The sequence below is a fragment of the Pleurodeles waltl genome, chromosome 6 (genome assembly GCF_031143425.1).
Source record: "Pleurodeles waltl isolate 20211129_DDA chromosome 6, aPleWal1.hap1.20221129, whole genome shotgun sequence".
Classification (NCBI taxonomy): domain Eukaryota; kingdom Metazoa; phylum Chordata; class Amphibia; order Caudata; family Salamandridae; genus Pleurodeles; species Pleurodeles waltl.
The window spans coordinates 1,240,765,126-1,240,784,086 of record NC_090445.1 but is presented as its reverse complement, the minus strand read 5'-3'; the positions used below and the strand labels follow the sequence as shown (position 1 = coordinate 1,240,784,086).

At 44.5% G+C, this 18,961-nt stretch overlaps 1 protein-coding gene across 4 annotated transcripts in view; it reads left to right on the top strand.

The window, feature by feature from the left end:
- Window positions 1-18,961, top strand: part of LOC138300782 (cGMP-dependent protein kinase 2-like) — a 3,513,105-nt gene that overhangs the window by 1,095,932 nt on the left and 2,398,212 nt on the right. For all 4 annotated transcript variants that reach the window (XM_069240551.1, XM_069240553.1, XM_069240554.1 and 1 more), the window contains exon 3: window positions 15,204-15,370. In XM_069240551.1, coding sequence (XP_069096652.1) covers window positions 15,204-15,370 — 167 coding nt within the window. The remainder of the gene's footprint in view (window positions 1-15,203; window positions 15,371-18,961) is intronic.

Sequence of the window (18,961 nt, the reverse complement as noted above, 5' to 3'; positions counted from 1 at the left end):
AACTGCAAAAAAGGCTGCTCTTGCAGTAGAACAGCTCAGTGGGTTCGGTACGTGCTCCTGTAGAGATCTCTGTGGATTGTGCATGTTAAAAGTGTGCATCAAAGCAAGGACAACTCAACCTTTTTATTTACCTAAATTCGTTTAAAAAGTGCCTTTCAGTTGAGCAATGACAAAGTCTTTTATTTGACCTGGAGAAAATGTAACTTGAGGTGTGTTCTATCTAAGTGGAGTCCATTATAATTCCTAGCACGGGCGCTCTCTAGAAGGGCGGGTGGAGGGGGAGATCAGAAGGGAATTAATTCTTTATTGTATGATTAATTAAAAGCTTCACAATAATATTACTAAAAATACAATTTCAGTTGAGCCTTGTAAAGCAAGAAATTATTAATCAGTAATCTAATTAAAAGAAGATCCATATAAGTAGCACCAAATTCATTTCATGTGTTAATGCAAAGAAAGAGCAAATATGCGGGGAAAAAGCAACAGTAGTGCAAGCAAAACCTTCAAGGGGAAGAACCCCAAAAGGCCATTGCGCATCCCTGCAACGACATTGAAATAATATCATAAAAAGAACATTTCAGTTCGACCTTGTCCAGTAAGAAATTATTTTAAAAAACAACTCATCTAAAAAAATAGATCCATCAAAGCAGTATCAAATCCATTTCATGGATAATGCAAAGAAAGTGCAAATATGTGGGGAAAATGCAACATCGAGTGCAAGCAAAACCTTCAAAGGGAGAACCCCCACAAGGATGATGAGCATTCTCGCAACATCTTTATTTCATTACTACCTTTTGCAGGGGGATGTTCTGAAGTAACAGTCTGTTCAGCGGTCAAGGATTACAGGTTCCATCATAAGTCTTCCTGCTGTTACAAAATATTTGGCAATTCTTTCTAGCTCCAGAGGAACCTTACACATACAGATGTAGGTCACTGCATCATTACAGGGTCTCAGTCCATGCTGCAAAAACATTGGCCTTAGGAAATTACGTCTTTGGGACAACAGTGCTTGGCATCAACACACTAAGGGGCATATTTATACTTTTTGATGCAAAACTGCACTAACGCAGTTTTGCATCAAAAAGTTTAGCACCGGCTTACGAGATTCCTGAGCGCCAGCTGGGCAACATATTTATGAAATGGAGCAAGCGGTGCAATGGGTGGGCTAGTGTAAAAATAAATTACGTTAGCCGGTGGGGGTGGTGGTATGGGAGAAGTGGACATTGCACTAAAAAATGACGTTAGACTGGTTAGAGGACAAAAAAGCCTCTAACAAGCCTAGGGTCATTTTCTGACGCAAAACCATCCATACCACATGACTCCTGTCTTAGAAAAGACAGGAGTCATGCCCACCACCCCAATGGCCAACACAGGGGACCAGTGTCACCAGTACCATGCAGGCACCCCAATGGCCATCACAGGGGACCATTGTCACCAGTACCATGCAGAGGGCCCGAAGTTAGGCCCCCGATGGCACTTTAATTAAAAAAACAAATACTTACCTCTACTTATCCTACTCACCTGGGATGGGGTCCCCTTGTTGTAATTTAGTAGCAATTAGATTAAGCATTAGCAGAAGACATCTTGCATTTAGCAACTATTGTGAGCATTTCGCGGAATCCATTTTGTATTCATGGCAGCCATTATCTCTGCCACATGCTGCCATGTGCTTGCCATGTGCTCTGTCCTACCTTCCTGTTAACTACTCTTGAAAATCTGTCTAGTGACAAGTTATATTTAGCATCTCCCACTTTGCACATGCCCAGTAAGGTCTGCAGCTGTTAGTAATTAGTAAACGACATTAATGTGTCAACTAGTCCTTGAAAACTGTTAGCCCCTCCTACCTGTCGACTGTGCATTTCCATATGACCTTATATGTATATGTCTTGCTTCTATAATTGTACCACCTTCTTTTAGCCCCTGCGTGGGTATAAAAGGACCATGCTCTCTTAGTTCAGTGTGCTACTTCAAACATTACCGAAGGGTGCTGTTTGAACTGTGGTACCACCTCATGAGGTTTAATAAACTTTGTTTTTTAATTCAGTTTCTGTGCCAACTTCTTCCTATATGGTCTGAGGACTTTGTGCAGAGAAGCCCTTGCACTAGTAGGCCTTGCTGAGGCTTACCTCGACACCCTTTCCTCCGGTGTCCCTTTGGTATGGGTGGGGGCGTTCCTGGGGCTTGAGGAGGACATAAGTGGACCCATTCCATGGTGTTTAACCATGGCAAGGAGTCCACAGGTCCCCCTAATGCCTGTTCTGACCCATGCATTAAATAATGGTGCAAAAAAAGCTTTGCACCATTATTTAGCCCCTCCTCCCACCTGTGAGTCATTTTAGCACGGGGGATAAATATGGGGCTATGGGGTTGGCACCAGTTTTTAGATGGGAACACCTACCTTGCATTTCATTGATGTAAGGTAGGTTCACACATCTAAAAAATGGTGCAAACTCCAATATTTTGATGTTAGACATGTCTAATGTCAAAATATAAATATGGAGTTAGTTTTGAGCCAAATTTGCATACAAAAATGATGCAAATTCAGCACAAATGGAGTATAAATATGCCCCTAAATGAATCATGGATTGTGATACATAGGTGCACTTCTGTTTCCCTGGAGTTTTTGATCTCCAATGCGTTCTAAATTCCCATATTAGCAGCACTGTGTGTGCCTAATTAGATTCAAATCTAGCTCTTTCAAAAGTTGTTTTCCTTGTTTTCTCAAAATGCTCTTTAAATGGGACTGTGTCAGGGATGGTTCTTTCAGATTTTCTTTGTTACGTTTTAATGTAATGAAAGCATTACGGAGATGCTTTGCCCAAGGGCTCTTGCCTTATTGAAAATCACAAGCAAAACTCATTTTGTTAGCCGTGGTAAATTGATGGGAATATTTTAAAATGGCCGTTTTTCATTCAATGTCCATTTTCAAGTGCATGTTATAGATTTTGAGAGTCCATAGAGTTTTCTATAGGCCATTGTGCGGCACTGCTCTAGTGTATATGTGAGCATTCTTGGCAGGGTGAATTCACCCGTAGTTTATGTTTGGTAGGATTTTGCCCGAATTGCTATCTGTATCCCTTCAGCTGTAGTACTCTGTAGGTATGGTGAAATTTTGCTAGAGGAAGTGAACTCTTAGCAGCCATTTCCTCGATTGCCCTTGCTTACAAAAAGGCTTTCCTAGTGTCCAACAGCCAGACGCCAAGTTAATTATGTATTTGCAGGTTTTGAACATATATATAGGGCCCCCCAGTTTCATTTCAACTTATGTTTGTTCGATTGCTGTCCCAAGATTAAGGCCCTCCTTATGAACACAGCGGGAAAGACCGCACCTCCGGCAGTGGCGGTAACTACTAAAGAAGCACTTGAAAAACATGCAGCTTGAAAATCACTCACCGCCAGTAGAGGAGTGTCGCCAACGACGGAAGAGGCCGCCCACAGGCCGACAGAAAGGCCCTACCCGCCCAGCAAATAATGAAGCACTAGACCACCGTCAGTTTCAGGGCGGGAACCACCGCCACTCAAAGCCTGGTGGAAACAAACCAAATAAAAGAAAACACTCACAGGAGGCACACAGAACACACCGAAGCAGACATGGAGAGAGAATTGGAAATCATGCCAGTGCTGCTTCTAGCCATATACCTCCGCGACCCTGACAGCCGACAAAGACGACGACGGTAAGTACCGCAACCTACTAAACAGGGGAAGAAAGGGCACAGTTACATACCCACCCACCCACTCCACCCACCACGCAACGCACCCATAAGCCCTCACAACATCACAAGCCATACACACCTGAGCAAGAGGTACTTACCCGACACAAGGCAAAGACAAACCTGCCCAAAGTACATACGTGTGCTCAACACCCCCCCACAATGAAATGATGAACCACGTATCCTGAGTGTGCCAACACCAACACTGTGCACACAAACTTTATTACAGCTCCTGTAACAACAGAATGTCCAAATGAGGCCATTGGCCAGTCCAAATCAAAAAGGCTGATGGGCCCAAATGGCCCGAACTTGACTCCCACATGTGCACATGGTACTCCACCATAAAGGGACATCAAAGGGGCAGCCAGGCACCTTAGGGAACAGGAGCAGGGGTTGGTGGGGTTGGGGATTTACGTCCAGGGGGGGTTTGGGCTTCCATTTGGGAGGCGGAGGGGGTTTGGGTTTAGCCTTGGACAGTGGGGGAGCGGGCTTGGACCGGGGGTGGCAGATGGACCAGGGCCAGCATGGGGCCTCTTGCTCACTGGGGAAGGGGTACGGGAATGGGAAGGGTGGACGGGTCGGACTTGGGCGTGGAAGGAGGGGACAGGGCAAGGAGGTGTGCACGTTTAGGGACGAGACGGAGTGAGCCAGTGGGTTCAAAAAGGTTTACACGGGAAAGGAAAAGTTTTTTAGGGGCAGTCAGGGTGGACCTAGAGGAAGATGTGGGAGTGGAGGTAGAGGGAGTGGTTGTAAGAGGTGTACGTGTGCGTGACATGGATGCAGGTGCCTGTCCAGTATGCTGAGGTGTGGTGGATGTGTGTTGGGTGGGTGTCTGGGGATGTTTGAGTGTAAAGGGAGGAGGGGGGTGGACACAGTGGGACAAGACAGGCTGCCAGTGTAAATGGATGTTGTCTGGGTGTCAGCAAGTTTGGTGAGTGTGCTGCAAGTGTTACTCAAAGTCGTTGTGGAGAGTGCAGGTGTGGTGTGTGGGGTGCATGACTGGATGTCTGATGTTGTGGTGACTGCAAGAATGGGTCCAGCAACAGTGAATGAGGGTGCCTTGCTTGTGAGTGTGCATGTAGAGGTGACAGACATGGAGGTGGAAGAGGTGGACACAGTGGGGGAAGTGGATATTGTTTTGTCCGCCTTTTTCTGTTTGCTCTGTGTCTGCCTGTGGTAGGAAGTGTGATGCTTGTGTTTCTCAGTATGTTTTTTGTGTGTTGAGGTGTGTGCATGGCTGTCTGTACGTGTGCTTGGGATGGGTGAAGGGAGTGGGGTGCTGAAAGGGGTAGAGGTGGTTGGAGGGGGGACGGAAAAACCAGGAACACTGGCTGCCATCAAAGAGGAAGCCAGAGCCTGAAAAGATCTCTGTAGGCCAGACATGGCACTGTGAATGTCTTCCAGGAATGCATTTCACTGCTGCATCTGCGATGCTAGCCCCTGGATGGCATTCACAATGGTTGTCTGCCCTACAGAGATGGTCCTCACGAGGTCAATAGGCTCCTCAGTGAGGGCAGCAGGGCTGACTGGGGCTGGGGATGAGGTGCCTGGGGCGAAGGAGACGCCCAACCTTCTGGATGAGCGGGCACAGGCAACTGGGTGGGGTGCAACTGGGAGGGTGGTGATGGTATGGGGGCGGCAGAAGATGTCAAAGATTGGGTGGGCCCACTAGGGTCCGCACCACCAGGGGGCTCCCATCGGAGGAGGTATAAGAGTCACTACCTCCAGTGGTAGTTGTCTCCCCTGTCGTACTCCCCTCGCCCTCCAACGCACTGGTCCCCTTGGCTTCAGTAGACTCTGCCTCCTTGGAACCGTGGGCCGCTGCATCCCCACTCACCGGTGCCACTGCTCCCTCGCCAGATGATGCTGATGTACACAGACAATGCAAGAGTACAAGGGTGGGGAGACAAAACAGGAGATAAAAATATTAACACCTGAATGGAAGTACATATATGGTTCACTCATACTCCCACCCAGCTAATACACCAACATGCAGCACCTACACCTATAGTCATGCCTATGCCCCTGACTAGTGCCCACAAACCTAGTATACAACCATCTCCCACATTACAGAAGGACCTGAAGAACTGCAGCCCTGTCCCTCATCATCTAATTGCCCATGGTGGCCGTATTGCTATAAGACACCAGTCAGAGTCCCTGTCATTAGACAGCATACATACTACAGCACCCTCAGACATCCATCAAGGAGGCATAAAATGGTCTCGGTACTCACCGCCTTGTGTCTGCTGTGTAGCCTTCAAGCTCCCATCCAAGTCTGGATATGCCACTGCCAGAATGTGACTCATTAAAGGGGTCAGGGCCTGACAGGCACCCCTTCCTCGTAGGGAGGACTTCCCCATCTGGGCCTCGCAGGTCTTCCTGGCCCAGCGCCGCAGGTTCTCCCACCGCTTCCTGTAGTGGGTGCTCCACCAGTTGTAGACCCCCCCGGGTCTGCACCTCCCTAGCGATGGCCTGCCAGAGTCCCCTCTACTGATGGGCGCTGACCTGTAGGGGACACACAGAAAAGAAAAACAGAGTTCAGACAATGCCCATTTGATATTGCTGGCTATATGTCCCCTATGGGACGGACACTTAACAACATCATTCCACCATCTCACTCACGCTGATTGTCAAACATTCAACGCCTGTGCAGTGACAAATCGTTCACACATGCATGTGTGGCATCCACCACCATCACACACATCCATGCACCCCATCAGCCTACTCACCTGCACCTCTGGTCGCCCATATAAGTTGGCATAGAGGGGTAGGACCCCGTCCAACAGCTTGGCCAGCTTCTCCGTGGTGAAGGCTGGGACGCTTTCTCCTGTGACTCGTACCATTTGAGAAACCAGAGTCAAGACACAGCAGCACACTCAGTGGAGTACTTGCATGCATGGAATCCGGGAGTCAAGTGAACCTGTGGTGTTGAAATGGCGTATGCTCCTCAGCGGTGTGAACCGTCACCGCCGGCAGCGATCATGTTAGGCCCATATTCCCCATTGACATCCACGTTAACCAATGAATTGGTGCACAGTGGTGAACACCGCCTTCCGTCATTACAACAACCGCTAGCGGCATGAGGTCACTTCCACTGCTACATATCTGGATGCCATTTTGCAAGTACTGTGCAGATATTTTTTGGTCATTGGCCCCATGCAGGCCCTATGGACCCCAGCCCTCATTTGCATGCCCAAATGACAATTTACTCACCATAACAGTCCAAACGTACCAGTTAAGACATGTCACTCCAGTTGTACATCCTACACTACTTATGTGTAACCTACATATTAGACACCAGTATTTAATACACAACAGATGACAGAGGATGGATCAAAGGTGAGTGTGTTTGACACTTTTACTGCACATATCTGACAGCCAGGCTGTCTGCAACTGAGGGTAGTTCGTTACAGTCCTGTTTCGCCCACTTTTGCAGGTGATTCTGGCTACCCCAACATGCATTGGCTCCTGACACCAGTGAGGAATCCTAGAACAGATGCTGAGAGGAATTACAATGGAGTCCATGGACGTACTAGGAGGGTGATAGAGTGCACTATAGGTCTCCTGAAGGCTAGATTTGGTTGCCTCCATCTCTCTGGGAGATCTCTGTGCTACAGCCGTGAGAAGGTGTGCAGAATAGTGGTGGCCTGCTGCATGCTGCACAACGTGGCTGTGAGGAAACCTATCCCCCTACTAGAGGAGGAGGGTGCTGTATACCCAGATAAGCTTCCTCTGAGAGGGGATGAGAGTGATGGTGAGGATGAAGATGGGGAAGATGTTCACTCCAGGAACCAAGTGATCCAACTATACTTCCAGTGACTATGAGGTACTGTTCACTTATGATGTTGTCTGCACTGCATAATGTCAGTCTGACTTATTCACTATGGGGGTGTGGAGTCTGTAGCCATTGACACTTTTATATGAATTTCAGGTGCCAACATGGTGTACATTTCTGTTCACTCCACAGAATGTTGTGCATGGGGTGCCATTCCTGCAATAAAGGTATGATTTTTATATTTACTGGCAAATGCATTCACACTTACAATTGAATCAACATAATGACAGGGGGTATTGAAATTGGTGTACATGTGTTTTAATAGTTGTCAAGGATGCATTGGTGCTCTTTACAGTGATAGGGAGTGAGCTGATGGTGGATGTCCAAACTGGCTACATGGTCTCAACGATTGGTGGCAGTGGGTAGAGATCCATCTGTACCTTGCAAGTTGTTGGTTTGCTATTGGCCGTGAGGATGGTGGCACAGTAGCACACTTGGGAGACAGTTTGTGTCAAAGTCACATCTTTGAGGGTGCCCTTGTCTTGAAAGGTGTTCCAGTGCCATATCTGGGTCTGAGGGACCGTTTAAGTGTCTGGTGCTTGGCTGTACGGGTAGGGGTGCTGGTCTCCTGTGTGTCCTCAGACAGTGACACCAGTCCACTTGCTGCTGCTGATGTTGATGGCTGGTCTGTGTCCTGGGCAGTGGTAGGGGCTTCCTGGTTTGTGGGGGTCTCAGACTGGGTTGGGTTGTGTTGCTGCAGCACCCCTGCAATAGTGGCCATGGTGGCATTGAGTTGTTTCCACTGCTCCATGGTCTCTTGATGTTGGGCTATCTGCAGCCTTCGACCCTGCTCCAGGGTGGCCAGGATCTGGCTCATCCTGTCTTGTGTATGGTGATATGCTCCCAGGACCTCTGAGATCACCTTCTGGGCTGCAGCATCCATCCTCTGGCCTCCCCATGGGCCACTGATGCCCTCCCACTGGGCCTAGCCCCCTGTGCCTGACCCCCCTGCACAGGTCTGACAGTACCATTTGTATTGGGGCCATCGTATCCTGCCTATTGGCAGGTGGAGACTGTGGCCCCTGTACCTGTGTTCCACCAGTTTGAGGCCTGGATACACTGGTGTGGGCTCGATTGGCATGTGCAGATGTTGTTGCCTAGGTGGTAGGGGTGTCAGTGGTATCCTGGGTGGGGCTGCTGGAGGGTGACAGTCCAGGACTGTGTAATGGACCAGGGTACTCCTCAGTGTCCTCAGTTACCTCTCCAGTGTCCTGAGTGGTGCCTCTGTCTCCATGTGGGGCGCTGGCACTCCTTGTCCTTTACGTGAGGGTGGCATGGGTGGTGGTGCCTGTGGGGGGGGGGAATGGACATGTATGTTACATTGACTAATTTGGATGAGGGTGCACAGCTCAAGCCTATTTTGTGCAGTTTATTCCTCTGTTGGGCCATACAGGGACCTTTTGTGGGGTTGCCATTGCATTTTGCATGGGATGTGGTGGTGCATTGTGGGTGGTATAGTGCTATTGTGATTTCTTGCGGGGTGGGTAGCTGTGCACAGGGGGAGGGATGTGGGCCTGTTGGTCGGTTGGTGGGTTTGTAGGCATGCAAGGTGAGGCCAGGGTGGGGTGTGATCCTCGTGGTAGTTGGAGGGGTGAGGTGGTGCATGCATTCAAAGTGTGGTGGATATGGGGTAATTGTAGATGACTTACCTGAGTCCATTCCTACAGTGAGTCCAGTGAGGCCCTCAGGGTGCAGGATGGCCAGTACCTTCTCCTCCCAGTCGGTGTATTCGGGGGTTTTAGGTGGGGGTCCTTCACCAGTCTTCTGGACAGCAATGTGGTGCCTGGATGCCATGGACCTCACCTTCCCACGCAGGTCGTTCCATCTCTTGCGGATGTCGTCCCCCGTGCGTGGATGGTTTCCCACTGCGTTGACCTTGTTCACTATGGTCTGCCATAACTCCATTTTCCTGGCGATGGGTGTGTGCTGGACCTGTGCCCCGAAGATTTGTGGCTCGACCTTGAGTATCTCATCCACCACTGTTCTTAGCTCCCTTTCTGTGAAGCGTGGGTGCTTAGGGGGTGCCATAGTGTGTGTTGTGGATGGTGTGTTGTGTGGATATTGGTGAGGGTGCTGTTGTGTGGTTGGGTGTGTGAGTTGTGTGTTGTAGCGTTCAGTGTCTGCATGTACTATTGTCAGTCTGGCCTGTCCTATTGGCTTTGCAAAGGATTGTGGGGTGTGTCTGTGCATGTTTTATAGTGTTATGGATGTGTGTCAGGTGTGTGGATTTCAAACTTGCCGATGTGCGCATTTCTTGCTGTTGGGTCCCATTGCTGGCCGTGGCGGTCTGTACCGCCAATGGTCATTCACCATCCACTAACCGCCGCAGTGATTTGTGCATCATTATTTGGAGGGCGGAGAATTTGTGTGCTTGGCGGTGGCAGGGTGGGATGTGAAGCCTTTCTGCCGACAAAGCCCTGGTGGTGGCTGGTGGAAACGGAAATGTTGGCGGTTTCTGTTTTTGGCATCTTTATATGGGGGGTTTCTGTTCACCGCAAATGGCAGTCTTTTTTTCACCGTCGCCACGGTGGCTAACGGTGTTTACCGCCATGTTCATAATGACCCCCTAAGATCTTGGTTTTTGTAGCATCCACTTGTAAGCTATTTGTAATGTTATAATTGTGTAGTATACCCAGTGCCCTCTGTATACCTATGTGAGTGTGATTTAATATTATCAAGTCATCTGCATATTGTATCATTGGTAACAAAAGGGGGACATTTCTGGGGTGAAAGAGGTTCCCTTTGGATAGTGCCAGTCCTAGGCCCGCGGTGTACAAGTTGAACAGTGTCAGAGTGATGACACATCCATGTTTTCGGCCTTTATTTGTTTTTATTTTTGGGGTGGCATGAGTGTGAGTTAATTTAATTTGGACCTACGTGTCTGTGTACAAGGCTGATTTTTCGGGGTCCCCATGCAGCAAGCTTAGACCATAGGATTCCCCGATCAATGCCATTGAAAGCCCCACTGTAGTCATCAAAGCAATCATGCAGCGGGCTCGAGTGCAGTTACTGTACAACTTTATAAAATTGGTCAGTTTCAGATTGCCACTCAATCACAAGCAGTGTTCCTTTTTTATTAGTTAATACTGAAATGTCTTTTTCCCACCAAACAGATTGCTGCTTTAAAGTAAAGGAAATTAACTGCTTTTGTTCTATTGTGTTATACACTTCACTACATAGTTTTGCCTTCGCCCCCCTTTTTATGATCTACCGGGACATTGTGAGGTTCCAGATTGGTCAGCGGAGCTAGGGATGAGTCAGTCACATGCCAGATTAGTCTACTTTCGCTCCTCAAGTAGCAGCACTGAGTTGACTACTGTATTGTGTATCTTGCTCATGGAATTAATTGCAAGGGGTACAGCTCCCGTGGTTTATTAGGTGCACTAGTAAACTTTGGCATCTGTGAGTATGAGTAGATGAGGCAGATTTAATTGTATAAAATATTTAATGCTCACAGCCACTGTAGAGCAGTGAGTTGGCTCTGCGTTGCCTCTGCCATTTTATCTGAGGGTTGCATGAATGTGGAGGACACTTCTTGCACATCCTTCCTCATGGCCCGCTGGAGAAGCCACCTTCCTGGTGTCCTTTTTCCCAGATCTTAGAGGACTCTTGGACCTTCAAAGTATCTTTCCCCCATTGTCTGACAGATTCACATCTTGTTTGAAACGTGTTTAAAAAATAATAAAAACAATTTTTGTTGCAGCGACAAGAGACACCAGTGCGAATACGTTTTGAATTACAGTTAATCTCTTACAGTTTCCTTCATTCCATCACCTGGGGAGTGGCAGAATGCTGGCCGCATCATAGCACTTTTTTTAACTGTCCCATTATTCACCTACACCATCTCCCGCCAGTTACCCACCCCACCCGATTGCCAATGCCAATTGCTCGCACATAGGCGAGACCTATTGGCTTTGCCAATGCTTGTTCTTCTAGTGTGCATTTTGTCCCCTCTGTCCTAATTTGGCTGGAACATGTTGACTCAGATATGCTAATTAGAAATTATTAATGAATGTTTATGTGTTTTGATTAATGAAAAGTTTGTAGAGAAATGAATCGTAGAGAAAATAATGTATATATGTGTGAAAATGTGCCCACGGTCAATGGCAGCCACTTATATGAAAGTTGCACTAAAAAAACTAAAATTGTGTGAAATAATGAAAATGTTTAGGAATAATGTAGTAATATGTCATATTGAGATGTATAACCTATGTTTTGCATTAATTTGTAGAATTAACTCAGCTGAGGTTGTGGCCTAGTCTTTCCAGGCCGCACACAAGAAGCTGAATTTCTAGCGCACTGCAGAGAAGCCGGTGCATAACCTGACCCTGAACCACCCGATGTTAAAGTTGCTTAGCTAGAATTTTATGCAATGTACCAACGGACAGGCGATGATGAAGTCAATTTGATACAATAATGTGTAGAGTAGGCTAAATGTACTTTCTCAGGACTTGAACAATGAGAGCACTGACTGAAGAGGAACACGCAACCTTTTCGATACCTGAAGAGCCGGATGATGAGACGTCGTACGGTGGACCAATCCGTGAAATGAGAAAGAAGAAATATTAGAACTCATAGATTTGTAAAATTGATATTATAGGTTAGAGTCATTTCTGCTGATTGACTGTCCAATTAGGAATTAGGGGGATGGACTGAAAAACTCTAATAAAAAGTCATGACAAGGGGCTCAAATGTCAGTTGCGAGGGGAGATTTGATGACGTCAGGAGACGCGGTTCGAGATTCTGTTGTTGGCCTCATACTCTTGAGAACCTGATGTGTTGCTGAGCTATTGATGACCTGAAGACGAAGACTGACTTTGTTGCTGATCCATTCCGTGGATAGGTAGCTATGACAATGTGACTGATTAACTTTGTGCCCTTTCTTCTAGGTACCAACTGCGCTATTTTATAGTTTTTCTTCTAGCTAGGTGTTTTCCAAATTCATATTTTTCTAAATTGTTTTGCATGAAGTCCCACATGCTGATGCTAATTTGGGTTAGGTAGCTTTTCTGTGGGTGACGTTGACAGTGACAAATGATTGACGGACAGATTGCTGAATTCTGCTATTAATGTCTTTATATCCATTTTTGTTGGCCTATGTTTGAAGCTTTTAAACATATACTTCCTAAAGTTCTGATTAGATTGTGTTATTAGTGGTCACTAATAAAATAATTCTGAGCTGATTAAATAAAGTTGAGTTAACAAGATGCATTAGAATTGTAATCAATAGAGAAATAAAATTTGTAAAACGCTTTATCGAGTTGTGGTTATTTAGGAAATGATGGTTAGAATTTCTTATTAACTAATGTTTCTCTTAGTGGATACTGATTGATTATATTAATTATTGATGCCGCTGGTCACTGCGTGATTAGGATACTCCATGCGATCCAAAAGGTTAATCGCGTCCCCTTTTAAGTTTAATTACTAAGGACCAGCCGCGCTAGCAAACACAAGATTTCAGCACAAATCTTTCACAGTTTACTTGAAAGGAGCAGGACGGGGCAGGGCTGAAAACTACAAAAACATTCTGAGTTTAGGAGAGCATGGAGGAGTTTCAACAGGAACCATCATGGAGCTCATATTTAGGTTTGTATAGGTTCTCCCAATCAAACCCAATATGTACAATACATAGCTATTTATTATTTGTTTATTTGTGTGTTTTTGTTTGTCTGTTTTATAGTGCTCCCGCACCTCTATGAGTACTAAGGAGATACACGTAGAACTCAGCTGAATCACATAGGATTCAATAAATATATGGGTTAAAAACGTATGAAGATAGTGAATTACATTTCATAACTCAATTGTCAAGAATAGTAAACATGAGTGAATAAATACAATTCTGTAAAATCTGCGTTTTATAAGGATGGCATCAGATCCAAAATAGATGGAAGAAGTGCATTTTAGGTGTTTAATAAAATAGTGTGGTGGGTTTGTGACACTCTTTTTTAAAATTTAATTACTATCCTTTGATGTTCACATTTCTGCGAAAAATATAACATGCTTGCCTGCAATGCACTCTAGGCGCTTGTTTTATGAGTGCATTTTATGTGGTCTGAAGGTGTGTAAAGAAAACACACGGAGTATAGTATCCTTAGGGGCAGGTTCAATGGTTACACTTTACATTTCCTGAAAGAGCTGCTCTCCACGGGCTGTTTTTAAGGTTGTATTTTATGTGGCCTGAAATGATAAAATGCAAAAAGACACATGATATGTTCATTTTAAAATGTTTTCTTGTTATAAAAATGTTGACAGTGATTACTGATTATGGTTCATTCGCTTTATTGGGAATAATAATTACATTTGCACATGGCTGTTATTGATTAATGCATTTCCGCACAACATGATGGGGTTTTTAATATGTGTGTTGTTGTTCTTGTAATATAGTGAACCCTTGACAATGCGAATAGCCTGTATTATTTAAAGTGATACCCACCTTTATTGTGATGTGCCTTCTGGTATAGGAAGAAGAGGGCACTTTCATTTTAAGAGTCATGACCCTTTGAGGTCAAATGGGATTTCATGACATAATCCAAGGTATTTTTTTATGTACCTTATGTATATATTTGCAACTTAATGTATAGTATTTAGTAGCATGTGTGTAATAAATGTGCCTTACTTTTCTAAAGAAATAGCACTGACTGGACAGTCATGTATTGAATGTTAATATTGTGTGCCAGCAAATGGTGAATACTAGCCCACATCACCTCCCTTGAGTAGGCCCTGGACTACTCTGGTTCGCTACCTGTAGAAAGCCAAGCACTACAGTGGAGTGCTTGGTTTGCAATAAAGGGAAACTGGGGACCTATTAATTGTGCAAGCCTCACATCCTGCGCATCCAATACCCAAATTTTCCTACTGCAACATATTGACATAGATATAATGGAAGTTCAGGTTTTCCTTCTACTCTTTCTACGGTCTCCCACACTGGTAGGTTTGGACTCCAGTTTCTGTCACTCTTTAATCAAAGGTTGTCCCCTTATTAAAACCGGAGTCTATGCCTGGATTCGAGACCGGTTAATATGTACAAGGGACTTTCACTTTATTGCAGAAACAAGGTCACAGTTTACTAGGTTCCCCTTGTTTCTGTCTGATGAGAGCAAGACTACAAAATACTATAAAAGTTGTTTTACTATTGTAAATCAAATTCTAAATCTAATCCTAGCGAAATTGGTCATGAGATCCATGTAAAGTAATGGTCACCTGAAGTAATAATCAGTGTCACGTAATAGTCCAATCGAGAAAATGGTCAATCTTGGGAATGATTAAGTCAAAGTAATGCAAGTTAGAGGGCTGAAGTTGTGGGAAGCTGAAAATGCTCAGTAAATCTAAAAATTATTCTTAAAGAATCTTGTGCTTCATCCAAACACAAGAAGAGGTTGACGATCAGATGGAGATATCTTCTCACCCTAAAATCATCAGGAAATAGCACACAGGTATTACTGCTTCTGCAAGGTCCTCAGGAAGGGGCTGAATATAGCTGATTTTAATCCCTGTAGTGTTAAGCCTCTCTGCTATCTCCATTGCCCTTTCCAGTGCTTTAAATGCACAACAATCCATGGCACATTCAGGAAAATGGGAAACCAAATGTGCAACGAAAAGCTGCATGGTGTACAAAAGGTAAATTAATGCTATTACATATTTTGCTCTTATCATCCTAGTGTAAAGAAGCTGATCACAGGCGCCATCATGAGTAACGACTTCCTGAGACAACTGGAGGCCTCGCACGTCCGACGAATGGTGGATTGCATGTATGAAAGAACATATACCCAGGCGCAGGTGGTCATCCAGGAAGGGGCAGCAGGAAACCACCTCTACGTCCTGGCAGGTAAGAAAGCAAGAAATCAACAATGATCAGACTGAACCGATTGCACTATTGGCCCTTAACAGAGTAAGGGACAGACATCAAATTGATCTCAACCAAATGTTTCCAATAGGAAACTATGTCCTACAGTCCACAGCATAAACATAAAGAAAGAATCTAAATCAGGATACCAAAACAAAAAAATTAAAAAAACTAAATTGCATCATTAATTGAATAGAAAAATACTGTTGGGAGGGAGCAAGAAGGGGATGACTGGAAATCGTCTTGAGGGCAAGTAGGGGTTGATAGCCTTTCAAGTGTCAATATGTAATCAACACCCCACCCCCACAATATATAACTAAAGTTACAAATCGTCCTAAAAGATGTATTCCTTGCTCAGAGTAATTATTACACACAAACTCTTGAAACAAACTGTCACATATTGGGATATACAGTTCCAGCCAAAGTCTTTGAAGGAACACAGAACAAGGGCTCTGTGATAAAGATAATTTACTCATGGTGTGCTTTTGCGCTTAATCAACCCTAATATAATTACTTGAGACATTGGACAATCAAAATCCCACAAATGTTACATTTATTCACCAAAAATATTTCCCCTGTTTGTTACATTTGATGGGAGTGAAGCTTTGACTAATACTAGATTTACATAGAAGGCCTCATCATCGCAGTCACTGCAACCTGCTTTTACACCCTGAAAATGCTGAGGAAGATATTTAAGTGACTCTCAAGAAACACCAAAAAAATTGTTACTCATGCCCTATTTGCCAGCAAGTTGGACCAAGGGAAAAGCCTTTAATGCAGGATCATCAAGCAACTCACCAGAAGACTACAAACTATCCAGAACTTAACAGCCAGACTCACCCTCAACCTCCCACACAGAAGTCTCATCAGATTACACCACTGGCTCCTACAACACAAATGTGCTCATTTCAAACTGCTCACACTCACACATTCAAGCCATTACACAACTTAGGCTTCACCTACCTGAACAGTTGCACCTCTTCTACCAACCACCCAGATATGTTTGCCTCACGGGCTCCTACTGGTACACATCCCACACACACACACAAAGCCAAATAAGGAGGACAGGAGGTCTTTGTCACACCAAGGGCCACAAACCTGAATTCCCAGGACTTCTGTAGAAGCAATGATCTTCCAACACTTCCCCCCGAAGTTAATCCTTGTTAGCAGAAGAGACGATTGGAACAAATGACTAATCCTGGGTGCAAGTTGGTTGGGGAGAGAAAAAGAGAGAGAGCGAGAAAGAGGAAGAGAGAGGAAGAGAGAGAGTGAGAGTGAGATTTTTTTGTATTACCTCGTTCTTTAGTGGAAAGTATGATGGGTGTAAGTTGACACTTTTGAATAGGACCCTTCATATTCAAGTTGAAAGGTGCGCTCCTTCTGCCCGGAAGGGTATTCTGGAACAAAAGAGAACAATCACTTTAGGCAAACATTCATTAATGATTTACAATCAGCTTCAGCATGCTTTTCTTGCCCTCCCCTTCAATTATTTGTGGCTTACATCTATAATTCCTAGATACACTTGTGGACCACCATCAAGCTTACCCGTCTACTCTCCGTAAGGTATATTTAGACTTAGGTGAAAAAGAAATGAGAGAATAATGGTTGTAGTCAAGGTGAAGGAGGTGTAGGAGCACCATCTAAGTGACCAGGTTACAGTGTTCAAGGACTTTCAAAAGTCAACTCAAAGGAATAGATTGCAAGAGAGGTTGCAAGCCCCCAGCTTCCAGGCAACAGTGCCCTGGTTGCTTTTGCTGGCCAGATACACAGCTGTTTCTTCAGATCGATTGACGAAACAAAGCAGGTGGACATACTTTGTATGTGGCATTTAATCCCCATCATGAGCGTGGAGAGTACTGCCTGCCAACCAGAAGGCAGCCTCCAGCAGGGAAGAGGGGCAAGAAACTGAGGCCCTTAGTTAGTGACAAGTCATTGTACAAACAAAAATACAATATCAGACTCTCCGACCTGCAACCAGGGCAGCAGGAAATGGAAGTCTTTAATTTTACAGCAGTGTATAATTAGTCAGCAGATGTTGTACATACAAAAACAAAATACCAGACACTGCATTAGAAAACAAGAGCAGCTGAGAACAGAGGTCTTTAATTGCTCAGCAGTATATAATTAGTCAGCATCTGTTGTACAAACAAAGAAAAATGCCAGAAATTGTGGCAGGAAACAGGGACAGCAGGAAACGGAGGCCTTTAATTGATTGCTTAGGAAGGCACTTTGCTTTAACAAAACCACCAGGTTACTGTATTTCATTAAAGATACTTGTTTACAGCACACACAAACTAAAGTGTATAGCATGCTTTTTAAATTAAACACACTGAAAGCATACATAGTGAAGTACATAGCATAGAACATGGCATCTAATTAATTAAAGGTGGTGGTGACAACATGGAGCATATAGCACAAGTAGAAACAGGTATGACATTCTTTTACATCGCTCCTAAAGCATGGAACAATACCAAGTCGACATCTACACCTCCTATCCCTCTCTTCTTGAATTCTGAAAGAAGTCAAGACCCAAGGCAGGGCTAGGCATACACACCTGCTCAGAACGAGGATGCCCTTGACAGCAATAGTGCCCTTTACAAATACACATAACATAGAATTACAACAACTGACTTTTCCTATATTAGAAACAAATCCTGCTTTAGGGATTTGTTTCAGAAATAGAAAAATAAAGATGGCTTGCTGCCATGACACTCTGCCACGTCAGCATTTCAGTTTTGAAGAAAGTGCTCCTGCAATGTTGGTGGGATGCCATTTGTTAATACAACCTCCAATGAAACAGTGTGAATTTCTTTCTTAAAATGGCAGGCGATCTTTGAATTGGGCAGTGGAGGATGGCCTGCTACGTTCTATATGGGCACCGCAAACTTTGTTGGGATGATTTTTGCCTAATGCTGCCTGATGGCCATAACTGGAATATTTCCTTTGTGCTTTCAGGGGCCTACATATTGATAGTCTCCATTACTCTTGCTTTACATGTACATGGGATGAGATACAATCATTTTATCTCATTGTGTGCCCAAAATAGAATTTAAAGATACCTTTAACTGAAAGTATTTCAAAGACAATACAATGAATAGAAGTCAAAACAAAAAGGTAAGGGAAAAGGACTAGATTAAAATTGAAGCCAGGTTTAGAGTCAGAGTTTGGATTGCCGTTATAGGTAGGCTAGAGCGGACACTAAAGTACCCATGACCTTAAAAAAATGTTGATATGAGGTAGGATGAATCTAAGTTTTAAGGTTAAAATTAGTGTTACAGTTAGGTTATTGTCTGGGTAAAGGTTAGAAATAAATGTATGCTTATGTTCAGGTGTGGTTTAGGATAGGGATCAAAGTAAGTGGTTAGTGTTAGGTTTGGGTAATAGTATGGATGTGTGTGAAGGATAGTGTATGAAGGAACTTTGGACTTATGCCACAGTCAGGTAAACATTGTGGTGTAAGTTAGTCTGAATTAGATTGTAATCAGGAAAAGATTTAAAAATATGGTTTGGATTCGATATCTTTAGAATAATGGTTAAAGTAAATGTTTGTATAGAGGCTAGTTGGGGGCAAAG